Source organism: Bolinopsis microptera, chromosome 8 (assembly GCF_026151205.1).
Source record: "Bolinopsis microptera isolate Bmic1 chromosome 8, MBARI_Bmic_1.0, whole genome shotgun sequence".
Taxonomy (NCBI): domain Eukaryota; kingdom Metazoa; phylum Ctenophora; class Tentaculata; order Lobata; family Bolinopsidae; genus Bolinopsis; species Bolinopsis microptera.
This window is the reverse complement of record NC_087079.1, coordinates 16,043,821-16,070,143: the sequence shown is the minus strand read 5'-3', so window position 1 is coordinate 16,070,143 and position 26,323 is coordinate 16,043,821. Positions and strand designations below refer to the sequence as shown.

Here is a 26,323-nt window from a genome sequence, read left to right as displayed (position 1 = left end):
ATCAACTGATTCTCTGTTAGATCATTCATCTGATCTAGACAGTCTGAAGGAAGTACATTGTAGCTGGGTCTATTGTGACTATAAGAGGCAGTACAGAACCTGTATAGTGTACTGTGTATACTGTATAGTGTATAGTGTATAATATTATGTATTTAACTGTCAACTCCGAAAGATTTTGGGCCAACTGTTTCGTTGCGAAAAGTTTCAGCAGTTTTATTCTTCTAAATTACCTGCTTAATAATATAGAAATTTACTTTTTTTAATTGACAAAACCTTTCAATTTTTTCGATAATTTCATGAATTCTGGTATATTCTGGTTACAGATATTTTCACCAGCTAAATGTTCGACAGCGTCGAAAAGTCGGAATTACCGTCAATTTTCGCGGCGAAAATTTATTTTGTATCCTTAGCTATCTGCAGTCTTCCCAAACTGAAAAGTGCTTCAGTGTCCCAATACCTCAACTCTGCTATTACTATTGTAGTGATCATCTTTCTTGAGATAATGTTTACTTGACTCTCCACCATATCTTTGATTTAAATCTGGGGTCGACAGTTAAGGAAATGTCAACAAAGCTATCGCAAGGATAGGCACTGTTATGTAGGTACTGTTGATACTGTATCCAAACTAGCTTATTTAATACCCTAATTTTTACCGTCAACCGTGCGATTAAATTGTTTCTCCAACAAATATAATTCTTATATCACTTAAATAGTTGATCCTAATAACTGAAGGTAATACTCCGATCCGTATGCAAACTTTTTAATTTGTTACCCAGATGGCCAGATTATGACATCCGTGTGCACTGTGCGGTGTGATCGAACTGATTCTCCAGTTAATCCTGATACCACTTATAATCCTGACATCATTTAAATAGTTGATCCGCATTCCATAACCAAGACATTTCCTTGTCCTAAACATCCGTTATTCGTAAGTGCCTTAAACATATGTGATTCCTTACCTTAAACGATAAACATCTGTGAGCCGCTGTGAGCAATAGAACTGTTGAGTAAACCAGCGGTTATTGTAAATATCTTCTATTTTTAGCCGCAATAAAACTTAACTAAACTTAACTAGAGATAGTGACATATTCAGGTGGTTATATTTATTGTAATGACGTGTTGTCTACGACCTAAAGTGCGCATTTTAACAATAGTTATACAGAGATGCTATGTTTAACCCATTAGGGACGATAGGGTCGTTTTTATGACCCACCTTTTCTAGACGAAAAACCAAATTACTAAACGATATAACGAATCTATAGCATATATACTCTAAATTTATTGGGCTTCATTATATGTAGCCCAATAAATTTTGAGCATATATGCTATAGATTCGTTATAGCGTTTAGTAATTTGGTTTTTCGTCTAGAAAAGGTGGGTCATAAAAACGACCCTATCGTCCCTAATGGGTTAAATATTTGTTCAGCCATTAAATGGTATATAGCAATATATCACCGATAGTCACCAGATTATACCGAATAATTACTCTCAAACCTGTCAGCTGTGTTATTTGCATATATTCGTCTGATGGGGATAATACCAAATAGGCACCTATTTGACATATTTAAGCGAGAATGAATTATTTCATGCGCACAAGAAAACTAAATAACAGTTTAACACCAGCTTCTCCAAACTCAAAAAGATAGTAATATCCAACGAAATACATAACAAACTATGAAAGTCTACACTGATCAAAATATACCCGGACAACATAGGAGATACAAGATACCGGAGAAGATACCGAACAAGATACAACCACTTTACAGACAGCAGAAGATTGGCTGCATGCAAACTACTGTTGTCGTGAAGTAAGGGAGTGGATACTGTCCTGACGGGTATTATACGTAGTGGTAGTAGAGACCACGTGGGTAACACGTGGGTAACACGTGGGTAACACGTGGGTAACACGTGGGCAACACGTGGGTAACACGTGGGTAACACGTGGCTAACACGTGGCTAACACCTGTCCTAGGATATAACACCTGTCTTAATTAACATATAGTATATTATATATAATATAATATAATGTAATGTAAAAGTAAATTAGAAGCTACTGAAACCAGTCAGTGGTAGATTAGAAGTTGTTATTTCTATTTTTAATGAACTTATTAGGCTCGGAGAATTTGGAAGGAAATAGGTTATTAAGGTAAATAATTAAGATTGCAGAAAAAGACAGATTTGGATTGTTCGCTAATTAAACACGGCTGTGGGGCGAGAAATGTCAGTTGGATTAATCCAGTCTACATTATAAGTACAGACTATTAATTTCATAGCATAAATTTTAATTGGAAGATCTAAAACAAAACGAGGACTACAGTAAACTTGCTTACTAAACATGACAATCGCTCAGCACCAATGACAGTAACAAGTCCCATAACAATGTCGCAAGCACACAATCATGAACAATCAGTACAACATTAAGACACAATCACGACACTACAACAGTTCAAACAACACCACCCGAGTTGGGCTCTCCCCGATTAGTACCGGATATCATCTGTTATTGTAGGGGTTCGATAAGCGGCACTAATTCGTGCATAGTTCGACCGATAACAACTGACCTGACAATTATAATACTTATCATTAACAGTTAACGGTATTGTTAAGGTGAGGGAAGTGAGATATTGTTGGTATTTGTTAAATGTTTGCGGGCACATTTTTTAGATGTCCCCTTAATTTCGGGTTTGTATAGGAATTCTGGCCAATTCTGCGAAGCTTTATTTTTACCTCATATTGTAATATGTTGTATGACATTGTGATATTAAAGAATATTGCTACAAGTAAACCAAGTCTTCGTGTCTCGTGGACAGTCCCAAATAAAACTCCTTTTTAATAGCTTAAACCTTGTTTGGTTCAGTTTTATTTTGTTTAACATGTCGTCATATAATTTGATTTTTTTAGCCCAAGACAGACCTAAGTGGAGAAAGTTATTTTAGTTTTAGTAGGTTACTTATCAGATTTTTAATTTGTTAAATACGATTTATTTATTTGAATAAAGTTTTATAATAATAAAATAACATGTCGAATGTCGATCATATACTTGCTGAATGCTGCTACTTGTGGCAAATCGATATTTATTTTTAAACGAGATTTTAAATGTGTAACAAATCGATCGATATTTGCTCTAGAAATTTAAAATATACATATATTTATAGCATAGACCTGCTGTTTGGAATTAATTCAGTTTAGTGAGTTTGTACCCAGTTCAGAGTATACTTCTTGTTTGAACTTTAAATAGTTTCGTATTTTTTATTCATTTTCAGCAGTATCCATCACACGAAGATTTATTTTACAAAATACAGCAAAATTTAACATTGAAATCAGCAAAAATTGAGCTGGAAATGTATCCGCAGATTTTTAGATATATTGGAATTTAACAGCAATTTTGAAATCAACAATACAAGCAGCACAACCCTAAACAGGACTAAACAAGGTCTTGTCACAGCAATCATAAGGGGTCGTTCACATTATTACGTAATCAGCTGAGGGGGGGGGGGTTTCCGAATGATTACGCTAGTGTAATTTTGACACAATAGCTATGTGTAAAACTGATTACGGAGGGGGGGGGGTTAAAATGTCCCAAAAAATGATTACGTAATATATATATACGACCCCTAATATCAGATTGAAACAAGACGAACCTGGACCACGAATTTTAGCCCTCTTCTTCGCAAGAGCTTCCTCAAAAGCACGTCGTATGAAAAGAGACATACTAAAGAATTTTCGGGTAGAGAAGAGAAGATGAGTATCAAGGAAGAGTACAGTAGGGATGTCTTCACTTTGTAAACAGGGTAGCTGGTTTTGCAGGTCACTGGGCAGGGTAACTGGGGTTTGCAGGTCACTGAGCAGGGTAACTGGGGTTTGCAGGTCAACAACGCTTGCCACGCCTTACTTGCAGATGATAAGAGACTATAAGATACATGTGTAATATGTATAGCAATGTGGTTGAGTGGGGACCCTGTTTGCTGTATTGTGGACAGGACCTCTTAATTTGATAGATAAAACTGCAGAGATTGTTATTACATCATCATCAGCTGGTAATATCCAACTTAATACCAGGCGTGAGAATCACATACCATTGCAGATGAAAAACGGTTAATCTCATACCACTACAGATGCGAAATAACGGTTATTCACATACCACTTCGATAGAAGTAAATAATTAGTTAAAATCAGAAACGCCAGAGGTCACAAGAGAGAGGAAATGTTATTTTTAATAAACCACCCACGAATTCATTATCGCATTAAATGGATCTGATTCCAGGATATTTTCCGAAGTAAAACACTGTCTAATGCCTATTATATGTAAATAGTACTTTACGGTTAAATCGCGCGATACATGGTAAGTGCCGCAAATATGCCAAAAAATCAATATTTTCTCAATAAATCGATTGGTAATGTCTATTTTACTCTTTAATCATACCCAGACACAATAACGTCTCATATACGCCATTATGGGGGGGGGGTGGGGGGGGTATGTTACACTTTTTTACACTATTTTACACTACACTTTTGCCTTTTTACGGTGTAAAAAAGTGAAGCAGACTCCCCCCCCCCCCCCCCGCCCCCATTAACATTAGGGCCTTATATGTATGCACGTATAGTGTCGTATTGTAATGAAATAGGTACTCAAATGACCACCAAATGGGATATGGCTTATGATAATTGATAAATCGTATTTTTAAGAATCAGCAGCTAATGATAATAAGCTTCTAACATTATAAACTCGTGGAAATGAAAGGTGAACCCGTTGGAGAAGCAAATAATAATCAGAATCAAACGAATTCTAGTCCAATAAGGAATAAATCAGTCGTTCGTTCGGGAATTGTGGTGCTAAGCTATCAATATGAGCGTTTATGTGCGAGGATAATTACAAAATAAATCAAAAACGTAACGATTAACAGCAAAAGGCTAAGAACTATAAACGTGATGCCATGTCTCAAGAAGTAACATGAACTACAGAGGTTCTTATTGTATAATCAAGAAAGGGAGTTGCATAATAACTAAATATTCCAGCCCCACGAAAAACCTCACCGAACCTCCACGCGGTGTGGGGTGGGTGGCTCGAACGGGAGGTGCATGGGTGTTTCTAACCTATGCAAAGGAAGGGACTAGCCATCTCTACAACAAGGAAAGGCTCTAATAGCCTCTACTAACCTTAGAACCGCAGCATAACCGCTTTTCCCACAGGCAAATAACACCTTCCGCAGGAAACTAACACGCTCACAGGCCCCCACATGACTTTGGATTTGGTTTTGGATCAGACACTGAAAACAACGATAGAGGAGCGGTCTACACGCTCACAGGCTACCATGTCTCGTGTAACCCCAGGATTTGACACGTTCACAGGCTACCATGTCTCGTGTAACCTTAGGATTTAAACACGCTCACAGGCTACCACGTCTCGTGTAACCCTAGGACTCTAACACTTAACAGACTCTAACACGCTCACAGGCTTCCACGCCTCGTGTACCCCAGGATCGGACACTGAAAACAACGATAGAGGAGCGGTCTACACGCTCACAGGCTACCATGTCTCGTGTAACCCCAGGATTAGACACGTTCACAGGCTACCATGTCTCGTGTGACCCCAGTATTTGGTTTTGGATCGGACACTCAAAACAACGATAGAGGAGCGGTCTACACGCTCACAGACTACCATGTCTCGTGTAACCTTAGGATTTAAACACGCTCACAGGCTACCACGTCTCGTGTAACCCTAGGACTCTAACACTTAACAGACTCTAACACGCTCACAGGCTTCCACGTCACGTGTACCCTAGGATTTGGTTTTGGATCGGACAGTCAAAACAACGATAGAGGAGCGGTCTACACGCTCACAGGCTACCATGTCTCGTGTAACCCCAGGATTTTACACGTTCACAGGCTACCACGCCTCGTGTACCCTAGGATTTTGTTTTGGATCGGACACTCATAACAACGATAGAGGAGCGGTCTACACGCTCACAGACTACCACGTCTCGTGTAACCCCAGGATTTAACACGCTCACAGGCTACCAAGTCTCGTGTAACCTTAGGATTTAACACGCTCACAGGCTACCACGTCTCGTGTAACCCTAGGACTCTAACACTTAACAGACTCTAACACGCTCACAGGCTTCCACGTCTCGTGTACCCTAGGATTTGGTTTTGGATCGGACACTCAAAACAACGATAGAGGAGCGGACTACACGCTCACAGGCTACCATGTCTCGTGTAACCCCAGGATTTTACACGTCCAAAGGCTACCACGCCTCGTGTACTTAGGATTTGGTTTTGGATCGGACACTCAGAACAACGATAGAGGAGCGGCGTACACGCTCACAGGCTACTATGTCTTGTGTAACCCTAGGATTTAACACGCTCACAGTCTCGTGTAGCCCTAGGACTCTAACACTTAACAGACTCTAACACGCTCACAGGCTTCCACGTCTCGTGTACCCTAGGATTTGGTTTTTGGATCGGACACTCAAAACAACGATAGAGGAGTGGTCTACAGTGACGTTACAGGAACATTGCATACTCCTACGAGTTGCATGTAGCAGGCCATGACCGTCCCTGGAAGTCCCTGTCTCCTCATCGTTAACCCGTAAGGGGTTGCACCAGGGGCGGTGGTAACAGAACTTCAAGACTCTCGGAGTCTGTTGTCGATATCTATGTATAATATAATTATGGTATATAACTTGGGAGTCTCTCTCTCTAGCAGCAGGAGTTGGAGAATGGGGACGCGTTGTGAAAGCCACCGCAAGGAAGGCTTACAGTCGACGCCGACCAATCAAAAGAAGAACTAAATATTCCTTGAGATATATTATGTAAAGTAAGTATACAATGAAGTGTTACGAAGTCCATGAAGTTAAAGGGTAGTAGGAGTATACTCAATATACACGCTTAGAAAAAACAATGGAATAGCAGAAAGTTCTGATTGTCAACCTCAGCTGGTTTTGACAGTTAACTGGGGTCTGGGAATGGTCAAGAGCTGTCCGACTTCCGAGGCCCAGGGCCGGGTGAACTGGTTCTAGAAGACACAGGGGATATGAACTTATACATACTAAAAATAGTGACATAGAAGGCGAAATAAAGGACACGGTAGGATGCTGAAAGAATGAGTACCTTTGAAGATGGCACGGTCTCATGTAAATCTCCACATAAGAACAGCATAATGTTCTAGAACCCAGAAATAGAGGGATGTGGTATCTGGGTATGGTTTGAGAGTCAAGTAGACCACCAATTGATTCATTGGGTTCAAAAACAGGTTTTAATACCCCATTATTATGTTAATGGGTAGAGACCAATCGTTTTCTTAAATGTAAGATTTTCTCACGCTCGTCAAAAGTACTAGAGTAGCATGGTGCAGTTGAATATGCACTTTAATGTGCACCATTTTTGACAACACAGGGTCCTTCGTATAATAATTCTCCAAATCATGTAAATTTTGTTGCATATATATTTGACCCTGTATGAATAAGACTAGCGAGACAAATTGCGTAGGTCTAGATGACTTCGATGCAAATAACTACACGAATTATCCTGTGTTTTCAAAACCCGTGTACATCAAAGTGCATTATCAACAAAACTATGCTACTATAGATTAAAGGGCGTGGCCACAGACTTCAAAGACACATAAAAAATTTGCCACCAAAATTTTGTTTGATCTATAATATACCCTAATAGACTAAAATTCCAAATATAAATGAAATGCATACAGCTGGTCAGCTGAGGTACGCGTAACTTATAACTGATAAAGATCCAGTCCTCAACAACTCTAACGCTAATAGTGGGGTTGTAACTAACAACTTGCTGGTGATGTAACCTTGCGATGTTCAGATTCCCCACCTTCTCGCGGAGCTTTGTGGTTTGCAGTTTTCCTCCACTTTCATAAAAGCGACGAACTAAATTCCTGAGCTCTTAATACTGGTCTGACAGCGTGTCGTCAGGGGCATATATTTGAAAGATAGTTGAGGTCGCAAAGTGAGACAACTAAATGCACCCGAAACATCTTGTTAAGCAAAGACTTTTTGCTTTTCAGGAGCTGGTAAATTACTGCTGGAGTCAGATGGTGGCGGTGCAGGACGTTTTAAAAAGGAAAACGACAGTAAGTGCGCATATGTGCTGAAAACGGCTAAAAGTGCGATTACACACTTCTGAGTTGCCTGTATCTCTGTATTAATAAACCACACCCGTCAAACTGGGAGAACAAGACTGATATTAAAACGCACTACTTATAATAATCATACGGTTTACCAGAACTATACAAGATTAATCTGAATATGAATTTGCTGATATGTGCAAGAATAGAATTTTGCTTAAAGATCCCGGGAGTTGTCAGTTTAAAGGCCATTTAAATGGTTAGCGGTTGGAGTTTGGACTTAAGTAAAATTAAAGATCATGTTATGCACCATCGACATTTGGTATATATAATGGTGTATATATACCAATGTCGTTACCTGGTATCATGGTTTCTTGTCGCTCTGTTCCTGGAAAGCAGCATTTTCAGAATGCTATTCTTATAAATATGCGAAGGAACAATCCTCACAAGAGAAACTGCAGATATCAGCATCAGAGTATCAGAGAGCCTGCAACGCTCTCCGCTGGAGCCCACTCATTGCCCCATTCTTCTTCTCCTACCCCTTCCCACCCCTTCTCATCAAGAAGACAGTAGTCACTACAGCCACTACTCACTACATACAAGACAACATTTTAGGACTAGTTAGGAGACAGTTACTCTCATTATTAGAACTTTGAATATATATGTACCTCGATATATACCGGGTCTTTTCCTTTCATCCAAACTTTTAGTTAATTGGTTTGGTTTGTGGTTTGTGCAAGAAATGTACATTATCATAGCTCATATCGCCTTTGGTGGTGATTTAAGTACATATCGAGCTGTATTCCATCACAATGCAACACAATACGCGCACATGAGCCCCCTAATGGACTATGGAGTATATGAGACGCTTGACAACCTATTGCCTATCTGAATATTTGGGAGTCTCTAGATATTGGAGAACCGGATCATATCATGCGAAGTGCGAACCTATCTATACCGAGAGGTTTTATTGTATTTTAATTTTAAAATTTAAAAGGGGCCCTCTGAACGAAAATGGCGTCATTTGATCTTGTACCTTTTCCGATGTGAGATTTTATAGCTAAATTCGGTTAAGCTGAAAACTGAGCCTAGCTTTTAGTCCCTTAGCTTTAAAAAACCTTTTAGCTAAAAGGTCCGCCAACTCTTCAATTGTGATAGAATGGACGAGCAAATCGTTGTGAATTAGAAATTAATTTCAAATCAACAAAAAATTTTGTGCGGTACGATTAAATTTTAAATACCGGAACAAACACCAAATAAGCTTAATCATAATGTAGGTACTAAAGGCTTAAAGGAAAATACCAGTTACTGAATACTGGTTAATTGGTTTCCTTGACGTAGTTTAGCGATGTCATCATTAAACCCCAGTATATGTCGCACACTACGCATTCATCCTCCGTGCGCTGTTTAACCGTCATTTCTGGTTAAATCCTCAATATTTCCGTTGAAACAAATTTCGCTGTATGAAAAACACCATTTCATTGAAATTAGGTGGCAAATCAACGGAAAATAGAAACTAGCAAGGCTGTGGAGACCAGTTTTAACGAGGTACGTAAAGACAAAATAGCTTAAAATTCATCTTATCAAGAATCTTGATGCTGCAACAACAGAAAATGTTGCATGTACAACAGTGGTGCTATGTTATAATAGTTAATATGCAACTAAAGTTGCTATTATAATCAACATTATCACTGTTCTGTCAGACCTTTTAGTCATACTTATGAGAAGACACACATTGTTTACAAATGCTTAAAACCTGTGATCCTTTAGAGGAGCAAGCCGGCTCTAAAAAAACTAAAACTTCGCTGACAAACGAGGAACAGTATCTGATACGGTACGCGGGGGGTCAGTGGCTATTATTAAAGATGAAAGTTACCGGGTACTGCTCATAGTAGGAGATGCGGTCGAATAGCGCCCCGGTTTCTAACACACGTGCTGTAGTCTTGTCGGTATAGCAACACACGTGGGAAGCACCAAAATCAATTTAGCATGTCAATATAGGGCAATAATGGGGTGGATATAAAGTAATGTCACATTACAACATGTCATATATATGTGCAGAGCTGGTGATGTTTGAGTGCTTTTACCAAAAATACTGCAGTTACCCAGTACCCACAACTGCCAATTTAATATGGACGCTAGAAATAATACCCCTTATATCAAATGTATAGGTGATGTTCAACCAAAATTTCAAGAAGACATATATTTATCGGAACAACACTTCCTTAAAAGTCTCTTTTATAATTTCTCTGTCTCATGAGTAAGTGGTTCCATGCAACAGCCGTGTCAAATTTATGATTAGACAAATTGGAAGGTGTCCAAATTTATTTTTCGAAATTTCACAAACGGTTATAGATCTAATTTGGGCTACTATTCAGGATGGACACCAAAAAACAAGTGAAATTTGGTGAAATAGAATCTCACAGGTGATTCATTTACAATTGGCTGATCATCCTTCCAAAATATTTAATTATCCTGTCTTTGTCCTCGAATTCGTCGCCAAAAACATGAGTTTCAACAACTTAACGCGAATAGATATTAGATAAATATTGATGACAACCTTGCTCTATCCAGTGCCCTCTCGCTTGAAACAAGCGCGTCACTCAGTACGCGTAGACTCATGGCTAGGTAAAATGACTACCCATTAACCCATGTGGTTATGAAACCATGATAACACTACCATTGCCCATATAAGGTAATGAAGATATGATGAAAATTAACTCACTGTCTTCAATAGACTCGTCGAGAGTGCCCAGCAACTTGTTCTTATCTTTAGGGGCCTCGAAGAAGACGGTACTGATTCGTCTGATACTGTTCCTCACTCGCTCCGCAACTCTGCTCTCTGATCTTCCTCTTATCTGGGACGTTCTACTCGTTCTGGGGAAGTTATTGTTAAACCCGGCCCTTGTGATATTTATCATTCAGGTGAACTGTCAATATGGGTCACGAAATCCTCTCCGAACCTCCACGTGGTGTGGCCAAGTTGGCACTAACGGGTGGTGTGCTCTCTTGTTGAGACCGCACCCGGCCCTTGTGATATTTATCATTCAGGTGAACTGTCGATATTTATTCGCTGTTCTATAGGAGGGATAAAAGTAATAATTTTTGGTGGTTCCTGGGACATTGGACAACAAAGAAACCTTTGTTACGAATTTACTCACAGGGTTTATTACTCTTTCCCTAACTATAAGGGAGTTTTCACTGATAGAACCCTGTACTTACTATAACTACTACTACTTGCTAACTTCTTACTACCTTCTAGCTATAATGTTAAATTTTTGTGAGGTTTTAATACTTTCAACACTACTATATAGCAAATAATTCGAGGCTCTAAAGTCTAATGATGTAGTTTTACGAATATTTCAAGCCTTATTTTGTGTGTTTCCCTTGACCCTTCGTGTCCAAAAGCATTATATATTGTGAAATATCTCTCACCTGTAGCTTCTAGAGGAGGTGGAGGCACGGGAGAAGTTGCTGCTGGACATGCTCATGCGGGATGAGGAGTAGCTGCGGGAGCTAGACCCGCTCACTCGGTGGGACATGTCACGTGAGTCTTTCGAGTCACGTGCTTCGCTGACGTCACTACTTTCGCTGACGTCAGCGGGGGTCGTGACCTCTCTGGCTGGGATGACGTCACGCTTTCTAAAAAATTTTTAGACTTTTTTTATAATATAAACTTTTAAACATAATATAAAACATACAAAAAGCACAAATAAGCCAAATTCATTCAAACCGCAAAAGAATCCAAAAGCGAAAGTAGTAAGTACTCAAAAGCGAAAGTACTCAAAAGCGAAAGTAACTTCATTTAAAAACCTCAGTGACGACGTCACACTATCTGATGACGTCAGGGTTTAGTGCTGGTTTAGTCACGTGGCTATTATCACCACTACACGCTCCATTGTCTGAGAGTGCCACAACATTGACCCTGAACAGTTTAGTCAGGGTATGCTAGATATATGGGTGTGTTTTCTAGTGGACAAAAGGAAATCGCGGCATGTGCGGAATCGCGATTTTTCTCATTATTTGCGACAACTTTTATGTATAGTCTTATGTACAGTCTGTTAAAAATCGCGGTATCGCGATTTTTGGGCAAAATAATCACGAAATCCTTTTGTCCCTGGTGTGTTTTCTAGTGGGGGTTGAAACATATTTTCTTGACACGTGACAGGGATTCTGGAGTTTGATTGGTCAATAGTGGAAGCTGATTGGTTCATATCTGTCGTGTGTCAAGAAAATACTCTTCACCTACCCACCAGAATCTACCCCTATACGGCACGTTGTAAAACACAGAATTTTGAACCGTCTCAATCGAAACGAATGTCTTCGCGGCAGCAATCTGTTTTCGGCATTACAATAAGTTGTAAACAAAGAAATGGAATTTAATAAACGGTATCATTATAAAGTCTGACTATAAATTCAGTATCAACGAATAATTTGAATTCGGCAAATTTAAAAAACCTTTGAAATGAAAGGTTTTATGTTTAACAATGGTATACGCATTTACTAATTATACAAACTACTTTTATCTAATCTGAGAATATTAAAATATCCACATCAAAGGCTCTGGAGCACCTTTACTTTTAGGAGCCTTTATAAAATTATTACACAAAATTGTAGTAAGATTTTAGGAGTATTCGATATCTAGCAAACAAATTATACGGTTAAGATTTTAGGAGTATTCGATATCTAGCAGGCAAATTATACGGGTAAGATTTTAGGAGTATTCGATATCTAGCAGGCAAATTATACGGGTAAGATTTTAGGAGTATTCGATATCTAGCAGGTAAATAATACGGGTAAGATTTTAGAAGTATTTGATCGTACTCTTTAAGTTATTATAATGCGATTATAACACCCCTGCATAGTGTACACTGAATATCATTGTATTTTATATAAAGCAGTATTACGACACCTTACAGCTGGCCAGGTATACAGGATTAGGAAGCTGAGCCCTTAGTACCGTACAGTTTAGTACCGTACTAAGATACCAGATATAGTATAACAATGCAAGGCTCGCTCATACAAGTGAAAACATTATATAAGAATGTGAAATCTTATAATCAACTAATCCTGCAATGTTGTGTAGGATCATACTTTGTGACAGCAGGAAGCTGTAGTTAATTTCAATAGTTTTACACACGATCCCCACGATCTTCCCTCGCTCAATACTTTCAACACTCCGCAAGAGTTACCCGGTTACAGGTATTTGACAACATCTTACTATATATAAAGCGAGACGATATATATATCCGTACCATTTCACTGACACCACGGCATCAACTTTAACACGATTTTCCGCAAAAAACGTAAGAGATATAAAAGTGAAACTTTTTTGACTGGGTCAAATGTCTTAATGGCCTTCAAATCAGCATAGGTAATAATTTATTTAGTCTCTTGAGTCTTGACACCACTCGAGGGTTAGACGGGTTCCTGCTAGTGTATGTTAAAGCGTGAGGATCGGCCACCTAGATTTAGTGAAGGAGAGGGTCAGACAGTGGGGACTGGCTTAGCAAGGTATCCAGATATGTTCAAAAAAATATATCTGATCTAATAGTTCTCGACGAATTTCAATCTTAAGTAAAAGTCTCTGCTGGTGTTATAACGGTAGCTGGAAAAGTCGTACGAGGTTTGCGAAGCTGGAATCGTAGTGTTAAATCGATTTAAAAATAAAATTTAATGGTGCACTAATGCTCCACAATCCACTTCATGCTGTTTTTAGGCATAATCTATCGAACTAAGGAGTGTAATGGTAGGGGAAAGAGAGGGGTTGCGAAAAGACCTGTATTTACAATTGTATTTGAAAACACACATATGTTACTGCAGTTGCACTGCAGTACCTTAGTGTATATTCTCAGTAGCAGCTGTTAGCTGTACCATTTTCACTATGGTAATGGGCTCGATAGTCGGTAACCATGGTAACCAATAACCATGAATTCGTTTTGGTATCCGCGAACTTGGGACCCCTTGCACGACAGACAGACGTGTGACTGAAATCAATGATATCGCTCCAAAATGAAAGGAAAATAACTGAGTACGCCCAAAAATAAAATTGGATTGCTCAAGTACACTCCAATAAATACGAGAAATCCCCGGGTACGCTCCACTATAAAGAAGAGAACTTATTTGGTTCGTTCCAAAAGCTGAGAAATATTCGGGAGAGCTCTGGCTACAAATTCAAATCATTAAAGTTCTCGACTTGTAACATTCGGGAGAGCTCTGTTCTCACTTTCAAGGAGAAATTATTGTAAAAGTTAAAGTCATTAAGAAGGTCAACTCAGAAAGATATAGCCTGGCACGAAGACAAGCTTAACTATATCCAAATCCTGCTCGTCAAACGAGCTTTAATCAGTAAGAGATATTTATCTCGTAAGAAATTCTCCGAAACTGTAGGTCAAGAAATATGCCAGCTATTTGAATGACAATTTGAATTGTTGCTCGCACGCAGCATGTTATCTGTGTTGTTCGTGAAGCAGAGAGACGCGGCTTAATACGGGCCTTGTCAACGAGAGATCCTGTCAATAAGTTCGTAACATCGAGCGACACGTAAATGATAAATATACCACAAATTCTTGGCATAAACACACGTTACAAAAACATAGACCTCTTCGATTTAGAAATATAATTATAATATTTATGTATCAAAATGTAAAGTATGGTTATTCACCTGGAAATTAGGGCTGTTAAGCCCAAATTTTCAGGTCGTATTCCCGATCAATTTGGATAGAGTTGTACGACATCAGACATCAACAAAATGGTGGTTTCAACCATCATGGTTTACGAGAAAATCGCAAGTTTAGTTCTATTGGTTGATTGTGTTGCTGGATAGCGTTACCACCCTGGCAGCTGACATGGCACATGACCTCGTGATGATGTTGTCTGCACGTGGGTTAAGCGGACCATGATAATCGAATGCTTGTTTATGGTTCCTAGATATAAGAATAATATTTCAGAACCAGTCCGTCCCGTTAGCGGTCTTGCAATAATTAGTCAAAAAGTCCGATTCAGTGCAGTTATTTTTATATCCGCACTGGGCACGATTTTTCTATAGAATTGCTTTACAAAAGTAGGGCTTTCAATTATGACATTTATTCGACGTTAGAATCCACAAATTGGGCAACTGGAGTGGAGCTCATTAGAGCAGGTCACATGGCTCATAGTTTATGCACGTGGGCACTTTTATCTTACCAGAGGCCTTCTCGACATAGTGATTGATCGTAAGAAAATCAGCTAACTCCTCTAAACGAACGTTTCATATAATTCTTCACTCTTCATCGGTCGATTGACAGATTGGATGAAAAGCTGTTTGAAAAGATCGATTGTATACGCATACAAAGTAGCAAGTAACAGTTCAGATCATGTCCTCAATTGGAAATGTGTCGTATTGAAATCAGATCACAATTTCGGACAGATGTCGTTTTTTTCTGGCAACAAGAGTCGGACAAGAGTCGCTGTTGAACAGATGTCGCTGTCGAACAGATGTCGTGTTACCGAAAAGATCAATGCTATTTGAAAAGATCAATACCATATTAATTGATCGATAGTATCTGTGTATAAGTGTATTGTCATCTAGCAGGTCTACTATTTAATTGATCGATAATCACTGATTACTATGGTGGAAGATAGGATCCACAAATATCGTATCATTCAATCGTCTTGCAGTCAACTTTTCATGAAGACCAATTGATTTGAAATCCGATGACCAAGCAGTATCTTGTGGCTCAGTTTTGTTGGTATAAGTGATAAAGGTTCTGATTGGGGTTCAGGTTATGTTCGGGACAGGGTTTGAGTTCCGGTTAAGGCTCTTAGTACAGCGACGTACAAACCAAACAACTGGTATAGTCCTTTAGAAAGAAATAAGGAGACCGCACCAACGCAAATATACCAGGAGTGGCCAGATCGAGAAACTTTGCTTGCGGACGACAAAGGAACCATGTAAAGTGGGTGCCTGACAACTCTCTCCCCCTGACCACCACTTACACCATTACTTTTGATATTTTCGGGATCAAACTTCAAAGTCTCTAATTCCCGTACGATAAAGGTCTGTATGAGCTACCAATCTAGAGGGGGTAAAAATAACGTGAGCATAAAAATACCATTAAAAAGGAAAATAATTCCATTAAGAGGTGACAAGTGCACTAGATGACGTCATGAAATCACGTGACGGGTATTTTTAGAGCCTAATGGAAGTAAACAGTTGCTAAGTCATATCCATAATCAAGAAGAAGAGGAGCTTGACAAACGAATAATGACGCAGCGCGGGGCACAATGAAACCACAAGGGTTGCGATGCTCCCTCCACTATCAGCATCATTTCTGCATCAATCAGCAAATTATAATACATCTAATACTGATCCCTGTTGGACGTTGGTGCTATGGATATAATAAGGAGCCAATATTACAATACTCTATGCTACTCTAGATACAATAACAAACTTACGATGTAACAATAAAACAGCAGATTTATTGCAGCTGTCAGACAATCTCCACCTGCATCACGTGACTATGAGAACTCATCATATGAGACCTTGCTAATAGTACTACTTTAGAGATGAGACCTTGCTAATAGTACTACTTTAGAGATGAGACCTTGCTAATAGTACTACTTTAGAGATGAGACCTTGCTAATAGTACTACTTTAGAGATGAGACCTTGCTAATAGTACTACTTTAGAGATGAGACCTTGCTAATAGTACTACTTTAGAGATGAGACCTTGCTAATAGTACTACTTTAGAGATGAGACCTTGCTAATAGTACTACTTTAGAGATGAGACCTTGCTAATAGTACTACTTTAGAGATGAGACCTTGCTAATAGTACTACTTTAGAGATGAGACCTTGCTAATAGTACTACTTTAGAGATGAGACCTTGCTAATAGTACTACTTTAGAGATGAGACCTTGCTAATAGTACTACTTTAGAGATGAGACCTTGCTAATAGTACTACGTGTAAAATCCGGATTGGAGTATTATTTATGAGTCGCATTGTTGTAATGTATTCTGTGTAAAATTATCTTTATCCCGGTTGTTGCGACAAGTGAAAATGCTCTTATTAGGGAAAGGAGTTTACTCGACGTTTCAATGTAACTACATCGTATTCGGTATTCATGATCTAAAAACAAGTGTTAAAAATTCAAAAAATTCGATACAAAAAAGTCATAACGAAATTCATAACAAAATTACTAGTACTACGTTAGAGATGAGACTCAGCTCGGTTCATGAGGAGTCTTTATCTTACTTTTCACTCGCTGCTGAGGAGAGGCGTATACCAGATACAAGATGCTAGGAGCTGTCAAACTATCATTAGTGATACAAATATTCATTGGTTACTACTTGCACTGGTTAGCATTGGTAAGCATTGGTTAGCATTGGTTAGCATTGGTTAGCATTGGTTAGCATTGGTTAGCGCCTTCAGCACTACGATGAGAGGCAGTTCACACGTTCAGCCTCCTCTACCAGTGTACGTGACGGATTCCTCCTCCTCCTCCTTTCGTTTTTATGTGTAATAACGGCTGCCAGACTAATGTAATAAGTAACTGACACATTTTATATTGCAAAAACTGAGGGAGTTGTTAATAACGTAGGTATCTCCGTTATTTTATTAAATACTTTCTTACCTTCACAGACACATTACGAAGATCTTTTAAATGCTATTTTTTTCGCATCGAATCCAGAATTGCTTTCGAATCTGATTAAATTTCTCGATAACACCATGTATTTTAAGTGAAAAGCGCAAGCTGGAAAAAGAAAACAAAACTAAGGACGCTAAAGCTGCTTTCTGAATGTCAACCTGTTTATAGTATTATAATTCGATAGAAATTTTGGGCTTTTAACGGCTTGGCAAACGATTAGCAGTATCTACTTTATAATTATATAGATGGACACAGCTGGAGTGTACAAATAAGATATATTTCAAAGTATAAACGCAATACACTCAAACGTTAAACCCCTACAGCTGAAAAAACGTAGAATTTAAATTTAAGATTTATGAAGAAAAAAAATTGCAAGCTTTGACATATTCTGTACCGGAAAATTTAATAAAAGAAATCGTTTGTAAATATAAAATCACTTTAATATATATAAGGCTTCCAAGAGAATATAGTAATTGCAGGTAAGCAGCACAGTGGTGTAAATACCACTTCCTGTACCAAGCAGACTATAAACCATTATCCAAACAATGTGTTTACTGTTTAAAATTAAACAAGATACTGTAGACGATTTACACATGTATTCGGAAGGCTCCTGCTTAATATAGATACAAATTCCGTATCACATATATGTTTTAAAACAACAAACCCTCAAAGATGCTGTTACTGAGTGGAATTAACAGCTTCTCCATACCATGTTCTATTTCACTTTCATCATCAACACAACCCTTTTTGTAGCCAACAATGCCCTAAAGCCTTCATAATACTAATAGAAACATAATAGCCCATTTAGTCCAGGCCGAAGACAAAATGTTACCCGGCAAGTTTTTGTTTGCTCACTAATTAAGGAGAATTTCAATGACATTACCATATCGTTTGAACAGTCCGATCATTGCTCCCTGCCTCTAATTATATTTACTAACTAGGTTATAAAACAAATGTTCGCCCTCCACAGAGCACTATTATTAATTTGTAAACTCCAAGTTCAAAGTTCAACACTACAATTTAAACCAGTTTGATAATAACATTTTACGTTTAGTTTATGTATCTAATAGTAATAAGCTCTAAGAGTTGGAGCATAATTTTTTTTCTTTCCGATTTTGATAAAGTTGTTTAAAATGTGAATAACATAATTTACCAGAAAGCAAAAAATGCTACACGGTTTTTGGTTGCCGCATGCAAAATTTACAGTTTAAACAAAGTTTTTGGCCTGTTACTTCCATAGTATCAGTTATTCTAAAACACTTTTTATAGGTCCGTTATCAACTTGGCGAGACGAAACTTTAGGAACCGATATTGTCAGATTTAAAGAAATAATATGCTAAATCCCCGAAACAAGTTTTAAATAAGGGTTGTACCCTCAAATATTGTTAATTTGGTACCAAAAGTTTTGTTTGACTGAGCTGATAACAATCCTGTAAAACAATTGTAAAATTACCGATATTTAAGGGGGGGGGGGGGGGGGGGGTGTTCACCCTGATTTTTTTGTGAAACTTGGTTTCGAGATAGCAGTTGACCAACAAACTAGGACCGGACTTTTGTGGGGGGATGTTTGATGTTTATCCAGAGTAGCCACTAGACCTGTGAAGTTGAACGTTCAACCTTTAAGTTGAACTTTAGTCTCTAACTAATATAACAGTTCTCTTCGCCACCGCAGATTTGTTTTGTCAAAGTCAGGCAGTTTACTTAGATATCGGGCAGTAACTGTTGATAAATTAGCTCTTTAGCTTATTAGCATCGTTACAGTCCTTTACAGATAAAATATGAACGAAACCAAAACTGTAACGGAAAAGAATCTATACTAGCCGAAGTTTTGTAGATAAGTGAAAAATGAAACTGCGTTAGGCTGAATATTTGCCGCAGGAAAAATGGAGATGTGTTTACGATTCCTAAATCAAAGCAGGATTGGAAAGTTACAAACGGACGGAGTAGATTAATTAATCCAGTCATACAGTCCTTAACCCATTATTCACTGAAATATCCATATACACATATACAATTAATATACTCATATACATTATACAGTGTACGCACTGCAACTTCTAAACAATTAACTAATTATAATTCCGCAAACTATAAAGAGTTTCACAAGATAAATCAGTACCAAGTTTCCTAATATGAACTAAACACGAACCCTCTTCATCAGAACCGCTCCTTTGTGAGTTAACATATCAATAATAAACATTAAACTATCTTATTTAGTTTACCGACAAAACAGTATGGATGCAGATAACGATAAAAAGTTTTTCAGAAGGACACAGGTTACAGCTTATCTGTACGGTACTATACGAGTATTGATCTCAGATGGCTTGGTCCCCCCGACAGTTGGACACTTCAAAAGAGTTATTTTAAGAGTTGGACACTTAAAAAGAGTAATTGTTGGTGTTGTCGTCAAGTTGATCCCTCTAAACTGATAATTATCAACCCTCGTCGTTGGTAGTTGGTACGTAGAGCCTGGCTTATACGCACATTACATCGGATACAGTCACATTTCCCCCAATTTACCCCGCCGTTGTGAAATTAGCTAAGCTTTATAGTTTAACTTTATAACCCTGCTATCACATTGTAATATTATATTGTCATTATCATGTTGTTATATTTATATGGCTCATTTGCTGATAGACAGTGTATGAAGGTAGTAAAGGGAGAGGAGGAGAAGAGAATATTTATATAGTGTCAGGAGTATCATGAGTAATATGAGCATATTGTTTGTAAGTATTTCAGAGGGTGTGTAAACCTTAGGCACGTACAAAACTTCTAATAATAAAACAGAGTAACGACTGATATAAACCACATATTCTGTACAGTATTATTCTCTCGCCAAGACAATGATCTGCTGTGTTTTACTAAACTGGGGTTCAAAAGTTAAAACTTCACCGAATCAAACCCGTGTTCTATATTTAGGAGCACTATGCTAGCCACACAACCTTTTATTATTATTGCATTTCCTGGGCTACAAATTATACACAAATTCATAGAATTAAAAATGACAAGTAATTACGTGAAATATCTCCTAATTTACAAACTTCTATACGATTCAAATATAAATAGCAATACCATACATGAAACAAATTAATAAAACAAATATTTAAAAAAAGAAATTTTTATTTTTACGGCACAATCAAACAATACCAATAATAAATAAATCAATGGAGGTTTGAAGAGGTTTGAAGTGCCGAAGGTCACTGCTTATCTTTAGGATTTGAGAGTGACCTGTGCTTGAAACCCCCTCAACCATCCACTACGTCAATATACTTATTATACAAATATAGAAAAATATATTAATCTAAAATTGCTTATTGGTCTAGTTTGGTGACACAGGAGAGCCCAGTTGAGTTTTAGTTTAGGTTGAGGTTTTAAATCATAGTTTAAAAGGTTAGCCATGTTTCATGGCAGAGAGAGATATCATGTGTGCAGAGCCGTACCGGATGTAGAATTTGAGATATAATATAGATTAGTTACCATGTATTAGGGTCATCTCGATTTTGGAGGGATAGCAAGTGCTTTTTAAGGTTGGATTTAATAATACCTGACGAGGCTGATAAGTCTGAATTTTTGGAAGAACCCGGGATTATGATCCCATCTTCATTAGCATCACATATTTCGAATACATAGGGGATCAGATCATTCCAAATTTTCGTAGAAGTGTACAAAAAGTTCTGTTGGGAGATATCTGACCTCAGTAATGGGACGATCAGACGAATTTTTTTCATTTCTAGGAAAGAACTTGAAAAGATCTTTAATCGACTGGGGGACATCAAATTTAAGAATTTTGAATAGTTCCATAAATGTATGATACATGTGCAGATTCTCCAGGTTCATAATTTTCTGCTCAGTGAACAGCGGTTTAGTGTGTTCAAGACAGTAGTTCTTGCTAGCCATATGTTCGTTATAAGTTCTTGAACGTGCACAGGTCAAGTAGTATTCTGGTAATCGTACTGTAGTGCGACACGTACTCTAGTGCGACACGTACTCTAGTGCGACACGTACTCTAGTGCGAAGTCCGACAAACTTATTTCCAAGTTCAGGTCACATCCTATCCTTCTTATGGACCATTAAGTGATTCGTCGGGTCGGTTCACGTCACTTATTTCGAAGTGATCTTGCCAATACGATTCGTCGGTTCACATCACGTGTTTCGAAGTTATCCACTGATCATAATTCCTTCGGGTCAGTTCAAGCCACGTATGCAGTGTGTGATCCACTGGGTAACTCTTAAGCAGCATATGATCCTCATTCCTATCACACGCATCGTATGAAGGTATACCTCCGATTGGGATAACAAGTTCATATGCTTGGGCCATAAATAAGGTCACGATGATTCTACCAAAGCATCGAACAACATCAACATGTCTTCTTCAATCACATTAATTCCTGGACGCACTACTGGTTCAAGAAACGTTATCCACGACGGATACCGCTACTGCCTGGATAAGAATCGCGACGACAAGACCTATTGGCGATGCACTGAGAAGACCTGCTCCGGACGTCTCAGTATGACGAACAACACTACTGTGACCTGGACGCAGCTGAAAGCAACCCTTCCCTCGGAGATGGATTCCTTTGCTGCCTAGTGACTACTACGAACGTACCTGGGTCGGAACACAAACCTCCTCTCCCCCTTGATGGGCTGCACCAACCCTACTATCTGGCGATTTATCGACGTCCTGAAGAATCTAACCCAATGGAAGATCAACCAGAAGAATGAAGATGCTCAGACAACTACCTCCTCGCCGACTGAAGAAGTGGACTGATTACGACCGTCGCTTGAACGCTGTGATTGATAGCTACGATGATTATGACAGAATGGATTAGTTGAAGTGTGTTGGAACAATGATTTTGAATTGAATATTGTGATCGCAATCTTTGATTTTATATTTAACCCCATTACTCATACACGACTACACTCTTGTCATTAAAAATGGAAAATAAAATGTTTATTGAATGTGTAAAGTGTTTTGTCGCACTTTAGTTCGTGTCGCACTACAGTCCAGGTAGCGCACTGTAGTGCGACAGTGTCGGCCTTGGAAATTCTCTGTCGCACTAGGGTACGTGTCGCACTACGATCCAGGTAGCGTACTCTACTGCGACAGTGTCGATCTTGGAGGTATCGCACTAGGATACGTGTCGCACTAGAGTACGTGTCGCACTACAGTACGTGAACCTAGTATTCTTTATGATCAAAATTGGGAATGTTACCAAATAGCAGTCTTATACATCGTTTTTGAATTGCAAAGATTTTATTTAGCTTATGTTTAGGGATCCCACCCCAGCAACTTATACAATAGCTAAGATGTGACATAAAAAGAGCATTGTTTTTTTTCTTTTCCTTTAAAAATTAAAAAATTAAATAAAAAAGGAAAAAAACACAGAAAAAAGGAAAACGGTAAAGGGAAAATAAAAAAAATAAATCTAAACCTTTTCGTAAATTTAAAAAACGGAGGGGAATTTTGGTCGAAAGAAATTTTTTTCTGCCAAAAAAAAACTTAAGGGGGTACAGGGTTTACCAGAATAACCTGGGAAACCCCTAAAATCTGGGGGGGGTTTTAAAATTGGCCGAACAAATTCCCCAAGCCCTTGGGAAAACTTCCTTTAAAAGGGAAACCGGGGAGATGTCCCCGGGGGTTTAACTTCCTTTTGGTTCTTACGCGGGAAAAAGGGGGCCAAAGCTTTCTTTTTGGGTTTTTTGGCCAGTGAAGGTGGCCCCCAAAAAGGAAACCTTCCGGGAAAATGGGTTTTCATCTGTGGGGGCCCTTATTAAACGTTTTGTAAATTTCCTTAAAAAACGCGCCTTTTTGAAACCTTTCCTTAGAACGCCCCTTGGGGATGCCCCTTGGGAAGGGGCAGTTTTTGGGGTTTTATGAAAAAAAAGGGGGGGGGGGGGGGGGGGTTGGGCCCCTGTGGGGGGGTTCCGGGTTAAGGGTTTGCTTTGGAGTTGGGGGGGGAAAATACGGTTTGGGAGCGTGGGTTGTTTTGGGAGATTTTTTTGGGCTTGGGTTGGGGGGGAGGCCGGGTTAAACTTTTACGGGTTTGGTTGGGCATTTTTTCTCCTTTTTGGGGGGCCCTTGGGGGGCAATTTGGGGTTGGTTGGGTTCTGGGGGGAAGGGGTTTTTTTTGGGGGGGAAAAGAAGGGGGGGGGGGGTTTTTTGGGGGGAAATTTTTTTTTTGGGGGGGGGATTGGGGTTTTGGGGGGGGTTTGGGGGGGGATGGCATGTGGTTTGTTAGGGGTTTTGGGGGGAAAAAAAGGGGGGGGGGGGGGGGGGGGGGGGGGGGGTTGGGGGGGGGGGGGGTGGGGGGGGGGATTTTTTTGGGGAAGGGCGGCCTTGGAGTTGGGGGGGGGGGGGGGGCACTTTGGGGAGGGGGGGGGAGGAATGCAGGTCGTTATTTAGTGGGGGAAAATTAAAAGTTCACCTTGTTAGTTTTTGTGGTTTTGTATTTTAGCTTTTTTTCAGATTATTATTTAAAAACCCAACATAACCCAATTTCCCTTTTTGGGAAAATTATTTGTTTTTAAAATTTTTTTTAATTTTTTGGAAATTTTTAAAAAAAAATTTTTTTTTTAAATTAAAAAGGTTTTTTTAAATAAAAGGAATTTTTCCCCAAAAATTTTTTTTAAATTTAATTTAATTTTTTGTTAATTTTTTTAAAATTATAAAATTTTTTTAAAAATTTTTAAAATTTTTGGAGGGGGTTTTTGTTTGGTTTGGGGGTTTCAAAAAACCATTAAAACTTTCAAATTCCCGGGTTAACGATTTTGGGTTTTGGATGTTTCCTTTTTAAAAAAAATTTTGGGGGGTTTTGGTTTTTTATTAAACCGTTTGGTTTGTTTAAACCCAATTTAAGTTCCGGGTTCCCCTTGGAACCTGCCTTAAAACTTTTAAAACCTTTGGGTTGGGGTTAAGTTTTTTTAAAAAACCAAATTTTTTTTATTTTCTTTTAAAAGGATTTTCGGGAAATTTTTTTTTTTAAAATTTTAGGGAATTGGTTGAAAATTAATTGGGGGGGGGGGTTGTTATTTTAAGGGTTGGGGGTTTAGGTTAATTTGGGGTTTTTTGGGTTTTTTCCCTTAAAAAAATTCCTGGGGCAGCTTGACAGTTGGAAAATTTTTCCCTTGATTTTTTTAACATTAAAGGCAATAAATTTTTTATAAAATTTTTAACGGACATAAAAATAAACCCCCCCCCCCCACCCCCAAAAAAAAAAAAAAATTCCCACCCCCCCAAAACCCCAAAAACCCCCCAATTAACAAAACCCCACCAACCCCCCCACCCCCCCCAAAACAACAAAAAAAACCCCCCCCCCCAAAACCCCAACCCCACCCCCCCCCCCAACCCCCCCCACCAAAACCCCAAAAAAAAAAAAACCCCCCCAAAAAAAACCCCCAAAAAAAAAAAACAAAAACCCCCAAAAAAGAAAAAAAAAACCCCCCCCCAAAAACCCCCCCAAAACCCCCCCCCCCCCCCTCTACCCCCCAAAAAAAACCCACCCCCAAACCCCCCAAACCCCCCCCCCCAAAACCCCCCCCCAAAACAAACCCCCAAAACCCAAAAAAAAAACCCTTAAAACCAATTCCCCCCCTTAAAACAAAAAACCCCCCAAAAAAAACCCAAAAAATTAAAAACCCCCCAACCCCCCCCAAAAAAAAAACCAAAACCCCCCCCCCCCCCAATTAAAAAAACCCCCCAAAAAAAAAACCCCCCCCCCCCCCCCCCAAATCCCCCCCCCCCCCCCCAAAATTCCCCACTCCCCAACCCCCAAAACCCAACCCAAAAAATAAATAAAACCCCCCCCCCCCAAAAACCCCCCCCCCCCCCCAACCCCCCCCCAAACCCCCCCCCCCAAAATTCCCCCCCCCCCCCCCCCCCCCCCCCCCCCAACCCCCCCCCCCCCCCCCCCCCCCCCCCCCCCCCCCCACCCACCCCCCCCCCCCCCCCCCCCCCCCCCCCCCCCCCCCCCCCCCCCCCCCCCCCCTCCCCCCCCCCCCCCCCCCCCCCCCCCCCCCACCCCCCCCCCCCCCTAACCAATCAAACCAACCCGATTGGGTTTTCCCAAACCGGGTTAAGACATCAATGGGGACCAGCTTTTAAAATACCTATTTAATACTCCCCCATACTTTAAGTATAGGGTTTTACATATCAGTACCACCATTTTTTCCCCAAAAGCCAAAGAGATACATAAAAAGCCACCCCCTTAACTTTACTTTACAGCGAATTTCGCAAAAGTTTAAAAAACCCTAAAAACCAAATTTTTATTACAAAAGGAAAAACCCCGTTTCATTAATCTGTCCTATTATTTCTTTTGGGTTTATAGTAGGGGTTTTTTTGGGGGTCCCCGGGCCTTTCCTGATTCCCATGCTAGGCCGTTCCCCGGTCAAAAAAGGTCTATTTAAACCCAAAAAAAGGGCATGCAAATTTTTAAAGATGACTCCCAATTCCCGGGTTACAAAAACCCTTAAGTTCCCTAAATTTTTTCCCAAAGGGAACTTCCCCAAAAGTGTCTTTTTTCCCTTTCGGGGGGCCTTTGGATCCCCATTTTGGGAAAAGTTGTCTACTTTTCTTGCTTTTTTTTACTAGTTTTTTAAAGACGCATATTTAA

At 39.3% G+C, this 26,323-nt stretch overlaps 1 protein-coding gene across 1 annotated transcript in view; it reads right to left on the bottom strand.

The window, feature by feature from the left end:
* LOC134820195 (uncharacterized) overlaps positions 1–11,571 on the bottom strand; it is a 79,942-nt gene extending 68,371 nt beyond the window's left edge. Inside the window, exons 1-2 of the mRNA XM_063830418.1 lie at positions 11,522–11,571; positions 10,812–10,963 (exon numbers count right to left, since the gene is read on the bottom strand). Of these exons, the coding sequence (XP_063686488.1) occupies positions 10,812–10,963; positions 11,522–11,571 (202 nt within the window). The remainder of the gene's footprint in view (positions 1–10,811; positions 10,964–11,521) is intronic.
* Positions 11,572–26,323: the final 14,752 nt, after the last annotated feature.